Source organism: Sinohyriopsis cumingii, chromosome 12 (assembly GCF_028554795.1).
Source record: "Sinohyriopsis cumingii isolate HCF-2022 chromosome 12, ASM2855479v2, whole genome shotgun sequence".
NCBI lineage: Eukaryota > Metazoa > Mollusca > Bivalvia > Unionida > Unionidae > Sinohyriopsis > Sinohyriopsis cumingii.
The window spans coordinates 107489726-107512958 of NC_142972.1; the positions used below are offsets into that span (position 1 = coordinate 107489726).

General features: G+C 36.1%; 1 protein-coding gene across 1 annotated transcript; it reads right to left on the reverse strand.

Moving 5' to 3' along the window:
• Window positions 1–1589: 1589 nt before the first annotated feature.
• On the reverse strand, window positions 1590–9498 carry LOC149787212 (uncharacterized). The gene is made up of 4 exons (XM_089977710.1): window positions 9160–9498; window positions 7641–7718; window positions 6931–7002; window positions 1590–2667 (listed from the first exon to the last, which is right to left on the reverse strand). The coding sequence occupies exons 3-4, from the start codon at window positions 6970–6972 to the stop codon at window positions 2023–2025; spliced, it is 687 nt and encodes a 228-aa protein (XP_089833836.1). The 5' UTR covers window positions 6973–7002; window positions 7641–7718; window positions 9160–9498; the 3' UTR covers window positions 1590–2022.
• Window positions 9499–23233: the final 13735 nt, after the last annotated feature.

Genomic DNA, 23233 nt, shown 5'->3' on the forward strand with positions numbered 1-23233 from the left:
CGCTCACCAATTAGTTTGAACTTTTGAGAGAGTGACGTAGGTAAGGTGAAGTTGTTTGCATTTGTAAGATGCACAATGGAGATAATGTTGGCATACCTCTATGTTACTTTTATGTAATGTGGCTGACATTTCTTTGGATACTGTACTTGTGGAAATTGTACATGATCTAAGCACACGGTAGAACAAAATGGATGCTCCCCTGTGCTTGACAAATTAACCAGAATTAATCAAAAGTACACTAACTTTAGCAATTATTAAAATAGGGAAAACGAATTTTGCTGAAGTAGACAATAGCATTTACTGAAAGTGCAATGAACCAAGTACAAAATATCTGAAAAGTAAAAAAAGTTATCGGCTCTTTTTCTACAATTTACCTCTGAAGTCCAGGAAGTGAAAATGACCATGCGGAGCTAGCAGTTTTTTTAAACGAGCACATCTTAAGTGAGCCCAAGCTGTATACTCTAGAACCCATAGTACACCCATCAATCATATATCAAAATAAAGGGAATTAAAAGTTCTTTTAACAGCACCTAAGATATACAAAGTCTTTATTATATAGCCTGTATAACCAGTGAAGAAATCATGGGAAATTCTTTTTCCTTAAAATTCTAACCCTATGCAAAATACGAAACTGTAGAGCGCCACCTAAGGTGGTAGTGAATGAGCAGTTTTAACTTTTCCATTGCTGAGAAAATGCGAAAAGGTTATCTCCCTTATTTCCATGCAAACAATTCTCTCTCTCTCTCTCTCTCTCTCTCTCTCTCTCTCTCTCAGCCCCTCCGGTGGCCTATTGGTTAGAGCGTCTGTCTCGGGTGCAGGAGGTCGCGGATCCACACCCCGGCTGAGCCATACCAAAGACTTTATAAAAATGGTACTAACAGTTGCCTCGCTAGGGGCTCAGCATTGAGAAGTTAGTGTTGGGATTGGTCGGCCTGGTGTCAGGATAATGTGACTTGGTGGGACATGATGCTACATATCTGCGGCATGATGCCCCAGTGCTAGAAATCACTATAAAATGTCATACTGCAGACATCGTAGCGATATGATTGAAAAATTGTTAAAGCTACCTTAAAAAGCCAAATCACGCACACTCTCTCTCTCTCTCTCTCTCTCTCTCTATATATATATATATATATATATATATATATATATATATAGCTGTTCCTTCAAATTGAAAGTCGCAACAATAAGAAGTATTGCTGGAGAAGGTTCTTTTGAATTTAGATAGCTTTTAAACAGATACGTCTATGAATATTTTGATTTTTCTTTGGACAGGTTAATATTGAGTTCTCTCGCGAAATCAGCGCTTGCAGTACATTAATTTTGTCTCTGTATTAAGCATAGCCAAGCATGAAAAAAATCTTTTCAGTATATTGTTTTGTTTTGTTTTTTCCTGGAAGTGTAGGAATAACTGTGCATATAGACTTGAGTCAATGTCGTCCTTTTGCTGGACGGATTTTGTTTTTAAAAGTCCAACTGCAGGATTCGATAACTAGGCACGCAACTGTAACATTATGTAACAATAAAAGATTTAGGAGATAAAAATCTAGTTAGGAATATATTGGTATTTCAATTGTTGAACATCGACAGAATGTTTGATCCTTTAATTATTTATTTGACCTAATTGAATTACGTCTTGCGAAGCACATTTGATGCCAGGTTCACACTTTATAGCGACTGTCCTACACTTTTTGGCCATCGCAGTGTCCGATTTCAAGCGATTGAGCCAACGAAGGGGTTAATGCTGTATAGTTGTCTCCGTAGTAACTAACAGTGTCCGAAGGGTAGGTGGTACAATATATTTCATCTCCACATTCGTGTTTGCTCTTTTACTGGGTTAAACAGAAGGAATCACCTTGTTGTATTATAGAAATCACTATATTATAAACCAAGGTCTAAATCAACCCTGTCCTTGTGAGCGAAATTGCATTAATTGCCATTACAGAATGGACGATACCCGGTTAAATTTACGAAAGAAATTCCAGCTGAATTATTTTATCAAATTGATTTCAGAATCAAATCTTATGCAGTTGACAAAAGAGGTACCGAAAGAAATTTTCCAAATTCGTCAACGGTGTCCAATGAAACGCATGCGTATGTTGCAGCCTGCTTGGTCCTGTACACAGCTTCGTTTGGTATAGGATATAGCGGCTGATGCCAAACATCCGGGTATAGATTAACCCCAAATGTGCCGTCAAAATAAAATGCTTTAAAATGCTCTGGCTTGACGTCATCCGTCGGCAATGCCAGTACAGCAATAAACGGTTCATTATTGCACGGGTAAAACGCTTGACCTCCATCTGGATGATAGTTGGCTTCCCTCACAAGGACACGTGTTCTTTTCTGTGGAGACACTCCAGCCTGGAGACGTCCGGTTACCATATAACCCCAGTTGACTGCTAAATTTCTCGCTACACAAAGGTCTTGAATCCACTGGTATTTGAAATCCCCACATCGAGTCCCACCCTGGATTCCGGTACCGGGACAAAGTGGTCTCCAACCCTTGACTGGGTACGGCAAAACCTCCACTTCGGCTTGATTGAAGTCATGTATGATTGTGCCATATCCACGTAACGTCCGCTCACTGGCCACAACATAGGGTACATTCACCGGTTCACCACATCGAGCTATGTCCTCATCAAGAAAGCCAGGGTTCCAGAATTGATCCTGGAAAAATTTAAATCGTAATGTCGATAATGCCCGATGACTTTCCCGCCCCCACCCACCGGTTAATATGCTAGATACAAGAAGTATATGAAGATTAAACTGTGTAAAAGAAAGGAATTCAAGGAACATAATCAGAATTTACTGATCATGAAATCCAATGTGTGTCCACTTTATTATATTTGTATAGATTTGTTTTCCTGTATAAAAAAATGAAAAAGAAAAAAAAGAATGAAAAATAACACACCAAATAAAACTAACAGCGAAAATGGAAGCTATTAGAACAAGTTCAAGGGTGCTGTAACCAGCCGTGTTTTAGGACCGCAGTATAATAATCTCTGCCGAGAGAGAGAGAGAGCATCTTCATCTTTATTTAATTAATTTTGTGACCAAATCAATTCACGATGTGTGAAAGGAATAATACAGATTGATCTATCATAAATTACAATTTCCATCCATATTGAAAATTTGCCTTTCCCATGTTATAATGCTTAGTTCATTTTATCTGTACATTTCTAGTTTCAGCAGCGCTAAAGCAGAGTAAGAGCGATCGCGAAGGTGTCCGATTTATGTTCGACTATTTTCAAACCTTGGTCTAAAGATGAAAGAAATTGTATGTAAATAAACAAAAACAACCATTAAAGATTCACTTAAAACTGTTCTTATACTGTCACGAGTCTATGCTCTTAAAATAAGTAACATAAAAGAGTGAAGACGATCAAGCTTTGTAAAACTGAACAAAATTTTTCCCTAGAATACAAAATGAAAAATGAGAGAAAAAGAACTTACGGTATATTCCAAGAATTAAAGGAGACTAGAAATCAAAATTTTCCTTTTACGTATGTAATTCTCTACAGATTTTAATTCGACTGCAATGTTTATAAATTAAATATCGTAAGCGGGTAGTGATTATATTGCGTGAAAGATACCACGATTCCGTAAATTGCCGAGTTTTGATGAGACGACAGATCACGTGGTACCGTGACGCTATACTAGCCAGTCCTCGAATACAAACATAAACATTGGCGAGCGAGGCAGACAGGAGACCACATCTGGGTTGCACATTCAAAAGTTGAATCTGCAGTCTGATATAATAGTTTATGTACTGTACTGGTAAGTGCTAAAAGAAATTTGTTAGGCACAGGCCCCGGGCTGGTGACTTAAATAAACTAAAAGTCCTGAATGAAATTCCACAAGCCCGGACAATTCATACCTGTCAACTCTCAAGCCGGGAGAAAAATCTCCCGATTTTGGGGGTATTTCCTCATCTACCTCCCGATCTCGTAATATCTCTCAATTTTGCGCAGCGAAGTCCCGATTATTACATTAAGTCTGTCAATTTTCATTTGTCAGAAGAAAAAAACCCAACCCCAAAACATTTATAAATATAACGTATGCAATCCACAGTCTAAACTGCCACACGGCAGACATCGTAGCGATATGACTGAAAAATTGTTAAAGCTACGTTAAAAATTAAAATCACACGCACACACGTCTAAACCCGGCACTGGACGAAATAATTAATATCATACAACAGTTTTTTTCTTCTTTTATTCTTCTTCAGTAAATAGAACGTGAAGATTAAACATTATTCAAGTAAATTTCAGATGTTTTTAAACAACTACAACATTACTATAGAAAAAAATATTAAAAGAATAAAATTGTCACAATTAGCTTAAATGAATGATCACTTTGAAATTTTCTCTGCAAACAAAATCGCATCTCCATTTCCGCCAAAGAAACTCGGCCAGTTAACACCTGACATTCCTCTACCGTATATGAAAAGTTTAATTACCATGATTAAATTACAAGGAATAAAACAAAATATACCATGCAGTATATGTGGCCCTAAAGAACTAATTCTATAAATATTTTAATCAGCAAACAGTGTTACATGCATTAAGACTTAAACCTAAGGAAATAAGGTGGGGCATAAAACTTGAGAAAAACAGTTGCCACATGTACGGTAACTTGTGACTGCAGATTTGAACTGTTAAAATGAAGTCCATGGCATTGTAAGTAACAACAAAATAGGCATCGTTTACATGTATTTGGCAATCAGTTGCTGGTGCTTACACATATACACACTGTCGAACATGGTTTCTTTGAAGTATGTCCGAAGGGCAGTCCTTTTCACAAGATCAATGCAAGGATAAGGATTATGTTCATTAGTCACACCGGCTTTATTGTTTGCGTACTTAAATCAAAACTTTCGCTATTTTGCAATTTAGCCAGAACTGACCAGAATATGCAAAAGGGGCTTGTCATGGGGGAATAATAAGGCGTATCACAGGGAGAAAAGGCACGTCAAATGGACCGTCGCACATTGGGGCAAGGGGTGGGGGTCAATAGTCCCCCCCCCCCGTTCTAGTGTCAGACAGTTAATGTAAAACTTTGACGTCTTTTTTTTTAATCGCTGCTTTTTAAACTGCCCAAGGAATAGTTTTAAATCAGTTCCAATTATTACAGATTACCGTTTATGCATACTACATGTATACAATGCATTTTTTTTTAAATTTTTAATTTGTATAAGATTACTGAAAATTGTGTTTTCTCGAAACACGACAGGTTTAGAATCTTATTTTTAGCAAAGCTTCCATTTGATTAAAATCAAATCTAAATTTCACCTAGGACAGTGGTGATTTGATTTAGATTGTGCCGTGTTAAGGCATGTATGTCAACATCTTGAAAATACATTTACTCATTTCACCAGCGCGATCAAAGTTTCCTCAGGCAAACAATTTTTGTTTCGACAAGCCTGACGGGCACCTCACTTTGAATACAGGATGGGCCGGAACTAAAACCAGAAGGGGCCCAGGGTGTCGGGCTATCAGATTTGATTTTAGCACTGCTGTTTTAGATAAAAGATATGTGGATTGATTGTTGCATTTTGTGGTCACTTACTCGTCCTTTTGCCTATTTTCGTAACTCACACGTTTAACACTTTTCCCAGGATTTAAAATGTCCAAAGGTATGTCTGGAACAGCGCCAACTTTTAGTCTAGGCCTAGCATTTGCGTATCTTTGAGCTGCCATTTTTTCATGATCCCTCTCGTAACATTCCTTTGAAAAATGTAACGAACACATAGTGCTGTATGGTGTTGCTTTGAAATCGACTCGTTTGTAATAATGTACCCATTCTTTCATTATGCCTTTGTCTTTCGGAAAAGAAAAAAAAAAATATGTCCACAGTCTTTTCTTAATGTTCTATTACACCCGTAAGCAACGCAAAACGGTATTGTCTTTTACTCTGGCAACTCCCACTTGGGCTGCTGGAGTCGCTACTATGACGTCACATCCCGAAAGTAACCGAATAGGCGCGGAAATTTTGCATACGAGGTCACGGAAATTCAGCTCCTAGAAGATAGGCCAATATTTAAATATTGGCATTACGGTCGCAGTTGATACTTCAGAATAAGGTTTTCTGCTATAGTACTTTTATTATTATTCTATATTTCCATTGGTTTCTGGTCTCCTTTAAGGACAATAGTCCTAGTAATAGAAAGTCCTGAATAAAATCAGTTCAAGACCCGAATAGATTTAAAACTGAAGGCGATGACATGTCTGTTGTGGCCTACGAAGTGCTGATGTGTCAACATTCTCTTATTGAATCACAAAAATATTCCAGGCCTGACTTCAATATAAATTCCAATGAAAGTCATTATCCCAGAATTTTATCAGAGCACTTTTGTATTTCCAGTGAAAATAATCACTTGAATTCAATAATTTGATGAAAATAAAATTCAGCCCAAACTAGCCACAACATAATACAACTTAAAGTGCTAGGTGTTAAAGCACGACTGGTAAAATCATCACAGTTACAAGATAACATAGTTCTCTGTTTGATATTGGGTCACAATTAGCATTTGTTTTTTAAAAAAATTACCTAATGGAAAATAACCTTCTAGAATGATCTAATGAGCCGTGTTTTTCTAAATCAAAAAAGCCTACCAAATTCACTTAGGAATCTCCAAAACCCTGACCATGATCAACGCATTTACTCTTTCTTTGTTTACCTGAATACTAATCCTGATAATAAGCTCATAAACTTAGAGAATAATGAAGCTATTATTAATTGTTTACATAAATAAAATATATAAAAAATAAGAAAGTCAATCAGGTCAAGCAGAAATGAACTCAATTTTGGACAAGGTCAAGTCCAGCAAACAATGTAACATTGCAATTACATGTAATGAAATAATATTAAAAAATTAAAACTAACAAACAAACAATTAAATTAAATATACATAACATTACGGAGACTCACCGTTTTTGAAACTGTCATAAGAGATTCACGACTCAAATCCATTTTACCGACACACTCACACCTGATCTTCACCTGCAACGTGGTACAAAATATATCAAATATATGGCCTTTATATATTGGGGGCTTAACCCTCATCAAACTAATAATAACGCTGTACAAAGTTTACGCAATGCGCATGCATCTGAATACCAATGAAGAGACAAAACAAGAAATGGTGTGAAGTGGCTTTTCTGGACGTGTTATGGCCTACAAATGCATGACATTGATCTCATAGTCAGATATTATTCATTAACTATATATGAGGAAGATCACTAAAATAAATATCAATATATCAAAATTACTGTCGATGGCATAATAGAGTACAGTACAGCTATCATCTGCTAGGATGTTTAACATTTTAGAAAATTGCATATAATGCATTGTTCAGCAGGCAAGGCTTCGTTGTGTCGGTGAAAAATTTTAATGAAAACTTGAGAGAAAATCTTTAATTTCTTTTTTAAAAATTGTCACGCGAATCCAGTAATACCTCATTATGTCTTTTACGCCATGGTTTGTAACCGGAACAATAACATTTGAATTGTAACAAAAGCTTTTATCAACAATACTCTGCACGTCTTACTCATCCATCGCCTGGTCGTACTCAGGGATATATATATATATATATATATATATATATATATATATATATATATATATATATATACACTTACTTAGAATGTTACTTCGATTCATCCAGTTACGCACACGGTACTATCCCCTGAAACGAAAGTTTCGAAACTCCAGAAAGACTGCAAAGAAATTTCAGATAGGCCACACGGTGCACAGGAAGTTAACGTCACTTGTAATTTTTAATAATTTACTCTCGGCACCAGTCTGGTGTCCTAATATTATCAAATAGACATTACTAAACATGGGTGCAAAAATTATTATAACTTTTCATGTCTGTGGCGGTTCTCAAACCACACCGTTATTGAGCTAGTTCTCTAAACTTGAACGCACCACCTTCGCTTTATAGCAGTACTTACAAGCCTCCAACAACAAACAAACTCTTGTCAATATTGACTTTCACTCATCTATTTGTTGCATAACTAATATATAATATCACCTGCATAATTACATTTTTTTTTAATTGTTTCAGTTTCAGCTTAAACATAAACACACTTATTAAATCCTTCACGTGTACATGTCAATGTATCTTGCTAATGTACATGTCAATAACTTGCCCAAACTCGTCTCATAGTATACCGTATGCACTGTGCTCTATATACCTGTTCGCGACGACACTTATTTAGTAACACTTATAACTATGCGAAAGCTATAACTATGCAAGCAAAGTAAAGTTATGCATCACTGAATTTATTATAAATCAATAAAGTATATTTTAAATTAAATCTTTTACGCAATGCTCATACAAATAAATATATACGGCATTCTTAGAATCATGATGCTAAATATAGTATCTGATTGACTGTAAACATACCGTATATACTTATCTGTGATAATAACCTATATGAGCGGAATATTGGTGTTGTAAGAACAAAGTCCATCTTACCCGACACAAAAGTCTCCGGACCGGCGGTGGGCTACCATTTTCGATCGCTAATGTAGGTCGCTGTTGCTAATGCCGCTGCATCAGCTCAATTCGCAAATATCTTTCAGTTGATGCCACTAAAACATTTATGTGTTCATTAGTGCTTTCAAGACTGGACTATTGTAACTCAGTTATATCTGGTTCATCTCAATATCTATTCCAGAAACTTCAAAAAGTTCAAAAGACAGTTGCTCGGATCATACTTAGAGTACCACGATCAGAGCACACCTACCCGGCAGTGGCGTCACGGGGGGGGGGGTGCGGGGGGTGCGGACCGCACCGGGTGACACCATCAGAGGGGGTGACACCCAAATGACTGACTATAAAATTTTCGACTTTTGTGCAGGAAGTGTTCCATGGGGGTGACACCATGAGTTACTGTACATGACTGTCTATACAAATTTAGAATTTTTGTGCAGGAAGGAGGTCCATGGGGGTGACATCATGAGTTACCGCACTGGGTGACACCAACCCTAGTGACGCCACTGCCTACCCGCTGCTCTGTACCCTACACTGGCTATCCATTCGATCCAGAATCAAACAAAAAATTTGTTCTCTGTGCTACATTTTACTGTCGGACTCTAGTCCAACATACCTATCTGACCTCACTCATGTGTGCACAACAGCAAGATACTAACGCTCCTCTTCTGACAATCGTATACTCATTATTCCAAGTATGAAAACAAAGTCATATGGACAGCGTTCTTTTGCATACCAGGGCCCAGCAACGTGGAATGAATTGCCCACTGAACTTAGACACAAAGACACAGTGATCACATTCAAGAGGGCTCTCAAAACTCACTTATTTCGACAGCAAGAACAAACTTAAAGACCTAATAATGTTTCCTACCTGAAATATTCTCAGCATGTTTTTTATTTTTTAATGTTTTTCTAATTTCATGTTGTTTGTTTTTGTAATAATATTATTATGTTTCTTAACTTATAGGTGTTGTCTAAAGTTGTAAAGCGCTTAGAGCTTCTAAAGATTATGCGCTATACAAAGTCCCCATTATTATTAGTATTGTTATTATTATTATGGAAAAAAGGGCTCTAGGTTCTATGGGAAGCGAATTAACATTTAGCAAAATGGAAAATCCGACTGAACTTCTATCTGGTAGTGTAATGTACAATTTTAATGTGATACCTCTTTACCATAAGAGAAGCAAATGCTTATTCCTGGATAATCACACTGTACGTTTTGGATATATAATCATATGAATATAGTCATATGAAATACATTTTTATGGGATGACATGTATATTACATTGTGTTAATCTTGTAGATTTCCGAACACGTTCTTTTATGGCGCAGATTACAAATGTTTACCGCGTTTTAATGACAAGGTTTTAACTCAATGATTATAAATATTTCTGTTTTGCATTTTAAAAAATGTTGAGTAATGTTTTAAAGTGGGTGACGCTGCAAGTTTAACGCCCTGTTACACAAGATAATTATACGCGCTTATCAGGAATTAAATCTTGCAAGTGGTAACGGAAGATTTATCGTTGTTATAGATATATACCTCTGTGTGTGTGTGTGTGTGTGTGTGTGACAAACAATTTTACGTACACATAATAAACTTGCTCACGTTCCAAAGCTCAGTTATATTTAAGTTACATTCGGTCAAAAAGATGTATCCTGCAAGGTTAGACAACTCCAAGTTTTGCTTTATCAATATGACACGAGTAATTCCCTATTCTGAACAAAAGCTGTAGTAGTGGTTATTAGTAGTATTAGTAGCTGTTGTTGTTGATGATGATGATGATGACGATGATGATGATGTTGTTGTTGTAGTGGTACTTGTTGTTTGTTGAAGTATTAATACAAAGAAGCTTTTATGTTAATGCATGTAATTGATTTTCTGATGTTCTAAATTGTGACCATTTAGATCACGTGTACAAAATAAATACTCATTCATACAGGTGCCACACCACAATTTAAAAAAATTCCCCGCTATTCCAGACCCTTTCTTCAACAGGCACACGGTAATAATTGCACATGTTAAACGTAAAGTTTTGGAGTAAATAGCAGAGTGGTTTTACAGCCATACCTCACAATTACATTCATTGTTAAAGTTTTTATAGCACAAAGTGGTATATTTGCAGATTTCTTATGAAATACGATCAAAATGGCGAAATGGGCCAACACATTGTGAGTGTATTTGCATGTACAATAGCATATTTCGTTCAATCACTATATCGTTAATGCATTTTAAGTGAAATATTTATTGAAAAGAAAAGTCTGAGGTATGTGTCAATTAAAAGCATAATATTCTTCCATATCTGATTCATATTACTACAATGATACCTTGAGGATGTGGTACTGTCTGATATTACTACACTCATACCTTGATGATGTGGTACTGTCTCATATTACTACACTCATACTGGAGGGTGTGGATCTGTCTCCTATTTCTACACTCATACTGGAGGATGTGGTCCTGTTTCCCATTAATACACTCATACATAGAGGATGTGGATCTGTCTCCTATTACAACACTAATAACTAATAGATGTGGATCTGTCTCCGATTACTACACTAATACCTAGTGGATGTGGATCTGTCTCATGTTACTACACTAATACCTAGTGGATATGGATCCACTCCTATTACAACACTCACACCTATTCCAAGTCGGTCTGTCTCCCATAACTACACTCATATCTAGTGCATGTAGATCAACTTCTCACCTGTGTGTGTGTGTGTGTATATATATATATATATATATATATATATATATATATATATATATATATATATATATATCAGCACCTTATATTCTCAGCTGTTAAATGTAGTTACATTCCCAAAGACAGTTAGTTTAAGCCACATCACAGCATTTACATTTATGGCTTATTTTTGATGTTTGTTTTTTTTTTTTTTTTTGTTGAAAGACAACGTGAATATTGGGGTGTTTGGTGGTCTGTTACACTTAATCACATTGAGTGTGTGAAAATTTGTCACATGACAGTATATTTGATCAGTTGCAGTTTTTTTTAAAAGTAATCTCCTCAAAAACAGCTATGAGCATCAAAGGTAAAATGTCATAAATTGTTAATCCAGAGTGCAACTACAACTACCTGATAACTTTACTGGGCAGCAAAGAAAACATAAAACTGGTAAAGTACGTTTATAATTGTGTACCTTCGAATTAAATTTCATTAGACGACGTATTAATTTCATTTGTGAACCTGATTACGAAAGTAGTTTACATTGTTACTGTCAGGTGCAATTGATCATATATATATATATATATATATATATATATATATATATATATATATATATATATATATATATATATATATCGAGATAGAGGGAGAGAGGCAGACAGACAGAAAGACAGAGACAGAGACAGAAAATCAAAACATTAAATGTTTCCTAGCTACAATTACACGGCGTCCAATGAAACAGATTATAGCAAAGCTGTTTAGTGTGAAACAAACAAAATTCTAGTTACCATCCATTTCAATGGAAAATTAGTTTTCGACAGTAAAACTAATCCTTTTTCTACTAAGTTTTTGTTGTCGTGTGATGTTTTTAGTTCATCACAAAACTTTGTTTCTTACACTGTATTTTGGTCATATGACTTCAAACGAACACATTCAAACCTATACACTGGAAAGAATGCTAACTTTTGGCAGAGCCTAGATTATTATGTCCTAATTGATAATAGATCAAAAATATTTAATAAACTGCCATTATAACAAACAATATATGTTTGTAAGTTTCTGAAACTACCAAACAATTTGTCCAAAGCATGATTATCCGCTTTTGAAATGCTCAGCAAACCGTGCAGTTGTAAATGTGAAAATATCAAAGATATTTCTCATTCGGACTGCCTTTGTCATTTCACCGAGAAAAAAATAATAAAGTATGGGCCGCAATTTTCTTTGCAAATTTGAAACCTTACACTATTCGGACAATTTCAGCTATTTAGATGACTGGAGGTTCCTAATGGAAAAAAGTTATATTCATTCGAAGCGTCTAGGTCAAATATAATACAGTCGATAGTTTCTCATATCCTCTTTCTGTGTTATGGAGAATATATGCACACAATCGTTTGTACCCTTCTTTAATCTTTTTATTTCTTTAGTTGTTTCGTCTTTGTTTCTCTTATTTTCGTGGTTTAATTTACGTCTTTTCCTAATGTAGGTTTATTTAAAATAATGACATATATTTCGCGATGTAACTCGGTATACGTTTAGCGCATTTTTTCCCCAGAACGTTCCCCCTTCCCCCCCCCCGCCCCCCCCCCCCCGCGTGGTAAGCAAGATTATTGTGCACGTTCTTCGCCAAACAGAAGCCTTAAACTATTCGACAATAACAGCTAATTATACGACTAGAAGTTCTATTTATTAACATCTTCTAGGTCAAATATAATATAATTGATAGTTACTGATATTCTCTTTCTGTGTTATTGAGAAAGCACGCACTCACTCGTTTGGCCCCTGCTTTAATCGTCTTTGTCTATTTGTTTCGTATGTCGTTCTTTTTTTTTTTTTTTTTCTTGGTTTAATTTTACATCTTTTTCCAACCATGGTTTATTCAAAATAATGACATATTCTTCACGAAATAACTCCATATACTTCAGCGCATTTTTTTTTAAAGACAGTTCACAACCTACTCTCTGTCTCCTAGATCGATAACTGCTTCTGACATATAGTTTTGAAGAGAGCCATATTTATCCCAAAACATGATATGGTTATGACAAGAACCATGTTTCATCAAGAGAATTTGATCACGTATTTGTTTTTAAATAGTTGCTGGATATAAAACTTTCTCATCCATTATGCAGTATTGTTTATATAGAGTTGGGAGTAATACTGAATGTTTTGTGAAAATGCGAGTACAGATTGATACAATTTATGTGAAAATCACTTAACGCGCGCGCACACGAATTTGCAGACTTGTTACACTGCATATTCATTTGACTTCAATCTGATAAAAGAGATTTGTGATATTCTTTTTTTTTCTTTTTTGTTGTAAAATTGAGACGGTCAAGACACAACTCCTACAGCTACATTTACCAGCGGCAGACAGCCTTCCAGTGATAAAACAATCAGTAAAGATGAACTTCACACTCGGCAACGGTAAAACAATGGGTGGGTTTCTCTGATGAAGACACGAGATCTCAAGTCACGGAAACTACCGAAGTTGCACATGGCCTAGAGGGAATATTTTGACATTTGAACTTAAATATATTCATTTTCCGTCATCCAAAATCATAATTGTATCCCCCAAGAGTAAACAATATTCAAGTCTAAACATCTCTTTCAGTTCTTAATTTTGACCTCTGTTATTTTGAAAGCGGGGAGTTATCATTATTTATAAAAGTTATATATATATACGCATGACCTCCCTGGTATCAAAACGCAAAATCGCTGTAATGTACCTTCATACGTTGTAAAAATTAATTTAGAAATAGTTCTTTGATCCACTGCCTTAGGCAAGAATAAAGATACTTGGATTGCTTGTGGTAAACAAGGCACATCGCACGAAGTTTACTGCACTATATATTTCGGTGGCGGGCGGGTGGGGGTGGGGCTATTCCCTGTTTCATCTTTTCAGACCACTTAGGTTGTCCCCCTCCCCATTTTTATAGTTACTAAAACAGCTACAAATTGGAAACATTTGATTGAAACTGTATGATTACCCGAAGGTGTTATAGTTTTTCTTATAGTTATGATGGTATATTTTTGATTAAATAATGAATTAAACTAAAGTATATATATATATATATATATATATATATATATATATATATATATATATATATATATATATAGTTTGGGATTTTTCGTTTGTGACAGTATTTTTTTAATTATTTATTTTATGCCTAATTCGGAAATAAAGCTCAGATCTCGGCTGTCATACACAGTTTCTTCCAAATCATAGAGTAGTTGATAGCAACTCTTCCAGTTCTTCTCTTGTTCGTCATATTTCCTTTTATTTTACTTCTTTTCTCCACTGTCCTCGTTCTCTGGTCTCTCACTAAGCTTTTCTTTTATTCCTTTCGTCTTTGGATTTCGTTTTCCTTCTTTTTTCTTCTCTATTAGTTGTTGTTGTTTTTCTTGTTTCGGTACACTTTCTTTAGCTTGTCGAACTTCCTGTTGCTGTCGTTGCTTTTGATCTTCTTCTTCTTGTTATTGTATATGTTATTGTTCTTCTGGTTTCAGTGAACTTTCGTTACCTTGTTGAACTTTCTGATTTTGCCTTTGCTTTTATTGGTGTTGTTGTATATTTTTGTTTGTTTGGAGGTCGCCGTTGTTGGGGTTGTTTGCTGTTGTTGCCTCTGTTGCTCTTCCTTTCTCTCTTCCCTCGAGTGGCCCAGTGGTCTTGAGCGGTCACTGTTCCGGTTCACTGCCATATCACCTCTGTCTGCGTGTGTTCGGGTCTCAGGCTCGGCAAACGTAGGTACGTGAGAAAGCTTGCCAATAGCTTCTCGTGGGTCGGTGGTTCTTCCCGTGTTTTCCAGCGTTCTTCCTTCATCAGTTATACTGGCCGTCATGTATAGCCTATTTTCTGCTGAAAATTGGCGTTAAACGCTACAACAACAACAAAAATTCTCTTCCATCTGGATGGCAAATATTGTCATCTCTGTAACAAGTACTTGTCCATCTTGCGATTTTTCTTTCTCTAAAGGTGTTGGGCATTTTCTCTGTATATGTCCTGTATTTCCACAAATTCTGCATTTCAGGTGATATATACACCCTCTGTACCATAATTTTTACTGGAAATCCGTGCATGAAAAACACTGGTTTCATGTTCTTCAATTCTTCCTTTTCGATTTCAAGAATTCGTATCCGATTTTTAATTGGGCTATAGGGATAGATGTCCATCCTAGCATATATTACTTTAAGTTGAAATTTCTTTTCAAATCGTTCTTCTGTTGCTTGCAAGGGTATTTCCAATGGCAGGTATTATAAGTGCAGTGCTCCCGTCTTCATTTTTTTCTTCTTTTTTTCCTTAAGTTTGGTGTTGGTTGTTTTCTCTTCAAATTTTCATTTCGCCGTACGAGATTATCGGCTGGTATCCCCATAGGGGTTAGGATAAAACATTTAGGTCCTTTTCTATTTAGTGCATCAGTGAGTTTGGTAAAACCTTTATTTACCAGTTTAAGATCTGCCATAATTGTTGGCATATATAGTCTTCTTTCTGCATGAATCTCCGATAAATATATCTCTTGCGTTCTCTCTTTGTATGCGCATGCTAATAAAGTGCCTTATATTGTCTCATCCTGATGTATTTTTCTAATTCAGTTAGTTCTTTGCAGTTCGCCATTTCCACGTGCTGTTGAAAAAACTTCTCAGCAGTATTCTTCTTTCCTGTAAGTGTGTCTGTGTGTGTGTGTGTGTGTGAGAGAGAGACAGAGAGAGAGAGAGATTTGGATTTTTAACGTATCTTTAAAGCATTTTCAGCTATATCGCTACGATGTCTGCAGTGTGGAAGTTTATAGCGAGGTCTAACACTGGGGTATCATACCGCAGACATATAGCATGATGTCCCACCCAGTTACATTATCCTGACACCAGGCCGACCAGTCCCAGCACTAATATCTTAATGCTGAGCGCCAAACGAGGCAGCTGTTAGTACAGTTTTTATAAGTCTTTGGTATGACTCGGCCGGGGTTCGAACCCGCAACCTCCCGTATCCGAGGCGGACGCTCTAACCACTAGGCCACCTGTACTATTGTATGTTTATTCCTCCTGGCTTCTGAAACCTCTCTGCTAATCTATAATCTTCTATATTGCTTGTTCTGTGGACTTTTGGGTAGTTTGTTTCGTTCGTGCCAAGGGTTAGGATGCAATAGCACAAGACGTTCCTTCTCAGGAATGAGTATCAGATAATCTATATTCGAATAGAGCTGTTCAACATAATAACTGTATTAAAAAGGACAAGCGACAGAGATCTCCAAACGGTCTTTTAATATGGATAATTGGTTCTGCTTTCGTTGGCGCGTGTAGATGGCCAGCTCAGAGAGGTAACTAAAACTGCTCTGCTTCCAGAAACTCAAAAAAAGAAGAAGAAAACAACAAAAAACAAAACAGAAGACCCCGCTCAAATCAAACATAAAATAACAACAATAACAAGAACGACAACCAAAAAAAACAAAACAAGAAAAACAAAACTCAACACAAAACCCTACCACAACAAAACAGTATATATCAAACCCAATTCCCCAGAGAAATGGACTGCATAAATCAAATCCGAATGGCCAATTAACAATTAAAATTTGGCTTCTAAGTCTCTTAATAAGAAACACATTTCAGAATATAACAACAAAAAAACACACACAGTAAATTAAGCCAAAATCTGTTGAAGAAAAGAAAATGAATAAAAGAACACGGTCTTAAAATTAAATCAGTGAGTGGTGTTATGTTTTGTTAAATAACACAAAACATGGTTTGGTCCAACTACTGTACTCTAATGGCTAGATTCAACTGATTCCAAACGAAGAATACCCACAGACACAAGTTGTTCATGCTAATTTTATCATAAGGCATATAGGGTTACAACTGAGTGAGAGCCTGGTGTTGACCTTATGTGACCTGTAACTGTCAGACCATTTGTAGCAACAGAATGTTAATACGGTATAGTACCACAACTTGCCCCCAAAAAAGAGCTTGTGCTTTACTTTTAAATTCACATAACTCATTTCTTCTTTTTCTTTTTAATAAATTTGTAAACATATTACTTTACAAATTTCTATTTTGTACACGAGTATAATATCTTCGTATGTGTCATATATCTCTGGTAATGTCTCCTTTGTTTGTAACACATGTCTTCGGTTTCTCCTGTATATAGCACCATCCTGGGTTTTCACAACATACGACATTGGAGTACTACTTTTTCTGACGACTACAGCTGGTTCCCAAAGATCATGTCTTTTGATTCTAACGTTGTCTCCAGAAGTCAGATTTGTAATATCTTTAGCTATTTTGTCATACTGTGTCTTTTGCTGATTTTTCTTTTCACCCAGTTTCCAATTTAAATTTCTATCTTTTATAACTTGAGGATTATGTATGTTGGTATTAGGATTAGTCGATCGAAGTCTGCGACTCATCAATATTTGTGCTGGAGATCATATATCATCAATTGGTGTATTTCGATACTCCAATATAAATAAATATGGATCTTTTCTATCTCTCTTTGCCTTATTGAGAATTCTTTTGACAGTTTGAATGGTTCTTTCTGCTAAACCATTAGACTGTGGATACTTGAGACTTGACATAGTGTGTTTGAATCCACAGGTTTTTGCAAACTGACTATATTCTTCTGAGGAGAACTGTGGTCCATTTTCACTCCTTACTTCACGTGTTATTCCATGTCTTGCAAAAAACTGACTTTGTGTGTGTGTGATTACTGTGCTTGCTCGTGTATTTTCTAACTTGGCAACTTCAAAACATCTGGAGCAATAGTCTACTATCAAGACATAGTTGTAATTATTCCACATAAATAAATCCAGCCATTTTCCATGGTGCAGTAGGTTTTGTAGACAACAATGGCTCTTTTTTATTTGACTTTCTATATTCCTGGCAAGTAGAACAATTCGATGCTGTGTCTGCAATTTGTGCATTCGTGCCAGGCCAATATAAAATGTCTCTTGCTCTTTGCTTTGTCTTCTCAATGCCCACATGACTCTTCTGCAACTCTTTTAGCATTTCTTTCTGACGAGCACCTGGTATTACAACTAATCCGCCCATTTCTGAAAGTTCATCTCTGCAGTTCCAGAAATTTCTGATTTCAAACGGAACGACGTTTTTATCATTTGGTGATCCATTTTGAATCATTTCTCGTAATTTGGTCATTATATTATCACGTTTAGTTCCATTCTTTATTGCTTCTAACTGTGTATCTGCAATCTGTATATTTGACATGATCATGTGCACACATCATTCAATTTCACTATCCATGTTCACCTCAGATGTGTTCGTCTGTCTGTATGCTCTCGACAATGTATCTACTACAATTAACTCTTTTCCTCGACAATACGTTAAGCCAAAACTGTACTTCTGCAATCTTAAAAGCATTCTCGGAAGTCTAGGCGGTGCGAAAGATCGAGGTTTCTTGACGATTGATTCCAGATGTTTATGATTCGATTCAATTTGTACTTGACGACCTTATTATATTGATGAAATCTTTCAAGACCAAATAACACAGCAAGCAGTTCTTTCTCGATCTGTGCATACCTTGTTTCTGCGTCTGTCAAATACCCTGATGCAAATGCTATGGGTTTGCCTGACTGCATCAACATTGCTCCAAGTCCTGAGTTTGATGCATCACAACTAACAACGACAGGCTTCTTAACATCGAAGTATTTCAACACAGGTTCTTTGCTTAGAAACAGTTTGTTCTCTTCAAATGTATGTTTCTGTGCAGTTTCCCAAACATATTTGGGATACATTTCGCTAGGTATTTGACTGTACACAGTAATCTTTCAATTCCTTTTTTGTCCGTTGGAGCGGGCATTGCGGCGATTGCTATTACTTGTTCTGGGTCAGGTTTAATATCCGATGATGTCAACATGTGTCCCACGTAGCACACTTTTGTTAGTCCAAATTGGCATTTTTCCAAATTCAGTGTCAAATTTATTTCCTTGCATCTCTTTAAAACATTTTGTTTTAGTTTTCCATCATGTTCTTCCTTTGATGTTCCCCCAGAAAATTGTCATCTATTTCAGTCTCCTCCCCAGGCAGGTCATCGAAACTCTGTGCCATGCGTTTCTGGAACACTTCTTGAGCAGATTTAATACCAAAAGACATTCTCAGGTAGCAATATCTACCAAACAGGGTGTTAAATGCTGTCAATAACTGGCTTTCCTCATCCAGGGGTATTTGCCAGTAACCATGATTGGCATCTAGCTTGGAGAAAACCGTAGCTCCAGCCATCCTTGTGGTTATATCTTCAATTGTAGGAAGTTGATAATGCTCTCGTTTGATAGCTTGATTCAAATTTATCGGATCAAGACAAATTCGTATTTTTCCAGACTTGGGTTTTTCAACAACTACACATGAATTGACCAATTCTGTTGGTTCGTCTATTTTACGTATTGCATTTTTCCGTTCCATCTCTTCCAAAGTTGATTTAAGTGGTTCTCGTAAAGCTGTAGGAACCTTCCTTGGTGGATTGATGACAAGTTTCGCACTTTTGTCAACTGCGATTTGATATTTCTGTTTCAGGCATCCTAGACCGTTGAACACACTGGGGAATTCTTTTACGATATGATTGTGAACATTGCAAACTACTTGTATTATGTACAAATCCTGAGACGCTTTGAACTCAAGAATAGGCTGTTGGTTTGTTTTTGTGATATAAAAATCAAGGTGCATTTGCCTATGATAATTAATTTGTCACCTGAATAGCTTGAGACAGATCTTGTTTCGTTTTACTTCAACGTGGTCAATGTTCATTGTTTCAAAATTGTGATTTGGAATGATGTTTACTTGCGAGCCAGTATCAATTTTAAATTTGGCATCAGTACCATGAAGAGTCAGAGTGATGTATCATTCTTTGTCACTGATTTCAGTGTTTACCTTTGTCACTGTTCCTACAAAAGATGTTTCTTTCTCTTCACTTGAGTGTTTTTGCATACCATGCACACGTTTTGTCTTGCAGCATTTAAGACAGTGAGACTGTTATCGACGCCTGTAGAAAGTTTTTCGATAGGCTTGACACCTAGGCCTACCTTTTGCATGTAATTTGCCACATTTACCACATTTGAATAGCCTCGAGTCTGGTTTCATATGTAACATTTCCGCTTTCTGTGTTTGTGCCATTTTCTTTTCTTTTTTTCGTCATTTTCACACCATGAATTTCTGATGCAGTTGCTTCATTTTGCATAGTTTGAATCTGATTTTTTTTGCAGATAGCCAGTACCTTTTGTAATGTCAATTGATCTTCTCTAAAAATCTTTCTTTTACCTTTTTAGAATTAGTCAGACAATTCTATCTTTAATCTTTTCATCCTGTAAATTTTCAAATTTGCAGTTCTTTGCAATCAATTTAAATTCAGTTGCATATTGATCAATGGCTTCATTCATTTGTTGGATTCTTGTATTGAAGCTGTGCCTTTTTACTGTAATGGTATGCTTCGGACTGCAATAGTCCTTAAACTTCTTTATAAGTGGAGCAATTTTTTCAGCTTCATTGGCCTCAAATGTAAATGTGTTGTAAATGTCTCTACCATCCTGACCAATAATATATAGGAAAGCACTGAATTTTTCTTTGTCTTCTGTAACTGCAAGCGCAACATCTAAGTAAAACTCCGTGGTCTGCGTCCACCTCCTCCAAGTTTCTGCTAGATGGTGTGAATTAAAGTCTGTTATGGGCGGCTGATCGGCTAAATGTTGTCACAATTAACACATAAACTTGTGCATCCAAATTCTAGGATTGTTATGGAGATATACTTCCTAATGGTATAAATGCAACTTATTCCAATAATTTCACTTCTGACACCATGCTATGTTTTGCTAAATAACACAAAACATGGTTTGGTCTAACTACTTTAATGGCTAAGTTCAAATGACTCCAAACGGAGAATACCCACGCAAACAATGTCTCACACTAATGTTATCAAAAGGCATATAGGGCTACAACTGAGTGAGAGCCTGGAGCGAGCTGACCTTAGGTGACCTGTAACTGTCAGACCGTCAACAACATAATGTTTATACCGTATATTAACACAAGTGGTACATTCAATGAAAACTCTAAGACAAGTGGATATATCATGGTGTGATTATCATGGCGGGAGGGGTGAAAGCAGTGAAAGCAAGATAACATAATTGTTCGAGAAGAAACAAAAGTGGTTTGGAAACATGATTTGGTAGTTCATTCATCATTTCGCAGGACAACAGCTGCATATATAAAATATATTTTGCCCTATGTTGAAGTTTTAATTCTTGGGACATCTAAGATATTAGAATACCTTAAATTGTATTTTTGTATTTTAAACATAACAGGTTATGCAATCGGTGGGATGCAATTCAATTCAGAATATTAAAAGCCTTTTAAGAGTTCGATCTAAATCTAGGTACTTTCAGAGTTATCAAAATTGCCTTAAGTGTGTGTGTGTGTGTGTGTGTGTGTGTGTGTGATTGGGATTTTTAACTCAGCTTTAACAGTTTGTCAGTCATATCTCTACGATGTCTGCAGTTTGGCAGTTTATAGCAATGTCTAGCACTGGGGCATCATGCCACAGACATGTATCATCATGTCCCACCCAGCCACATTATCCTGACACCAGGCCGACCAGTCCTAATACTAGCTCTTAATGCTGAGCGCCAAGCGAGGCAGCTGTTAGTACGATTTTCGTAAGTCTTTGATATGACTCAGCCAGGGTTCGAACCCGCGACCTCCCGCATCTGAGGCTTTAACCACTAGGCCACAGAAGCGGTCTCTCTTGCCTTAAATAATAGTTCATGTAATTACTGTTATAATCATCGTATACAAATCTCAGGGTACGTTATTACAGTTTGCCAAGTTTAGCAGAAAGAAAAAAAAATGGGCTAGGCTGAAACTGGAAAGGATAAATTATATAGAATAGTCAGTTTCTTGATTCGTGTTAAAATTTTGACCAAAATTTGTCAAGGCAAGTAACTGAATTGTAGTTAGTAGTCAATATTAGTTTCTAGCACTCTTAAACTTTCCTTAAATATTTTTCAGTGAAATTACTTATGATAAATATAGATTTGATATCGACTAATTGTTTTTTATTTTATACATAGACAGGGATTTCAGGTCTGTCTTGCATTCTTTTCACGACGAACAAGAAAATTCGACGTTTTCCATTGTATAAATCAGCGAATCAATGTTTGGACAGGAACTGAATGTTGTCATCAACATAGTTATTCAAAACCAAAAACAATTTAATCAATTTTGAAAAAAATGAAATTGATTAAAACATTAAATGTAAATGGCTTACGGTTGACCCCTGTCGAACTCCTGTTCGAATTTTAGACCAGCAACTTAAGATACTTGCATCTTAATTTGTTGCTATGATCTGACTGATATATCGAAAGAGGATGCTGAACCATCTGACAGACTACAGGACTTAATCATCAAAGTTAGAATATCACGAGGGATACGGTCCAAATCTTTATACAAATCCATCACGACTGCAGCAACATAAGTATTTTATCAAAATCCTTATTTCAGTCAAGTACATTTAATATAGTGTTCTGTTATCAACTACCTTTTCCAACAACACCCAACTATTTCTTTTTAATGTTTTGAGTTATTTTATTTCAAACAGTTTTTATACATAGAGAAAGCAGCCACGATAATACAGCAAGTCTGTCAAACTGGTTAAGTGCTTTCGAGATCAAACGATCCCTTTTTCAAGGTGGATGATACAAGAATTACAAAAAAGAAAACGTAAACACAAAATATATTGAGCGTAATTTACGTACTGTTGCATGATTGAAGCCAACGTCATATTCCCCACATATCCCCAAAAGCTGAATACTTTATACTTTGGCATGTTTACATTTTGACCAATACCGCATTTCGTTTTGGCTCTTTGGCGTTGAACTCGACCAAGCAGAGGAGTACTGTCTGTCAAAATGAACACGTTTCAAACTACAGTTGTCTGCAACTTATTTATTTGTTGTTTTTTATTTAAAAATATACGTTTCGTGTTTGCAGCAGTGATTTGCTTGCGTCTCCTTGAAAAAGGGATCCGCATATTTCTATAGCATCTAGCCGGCATTTC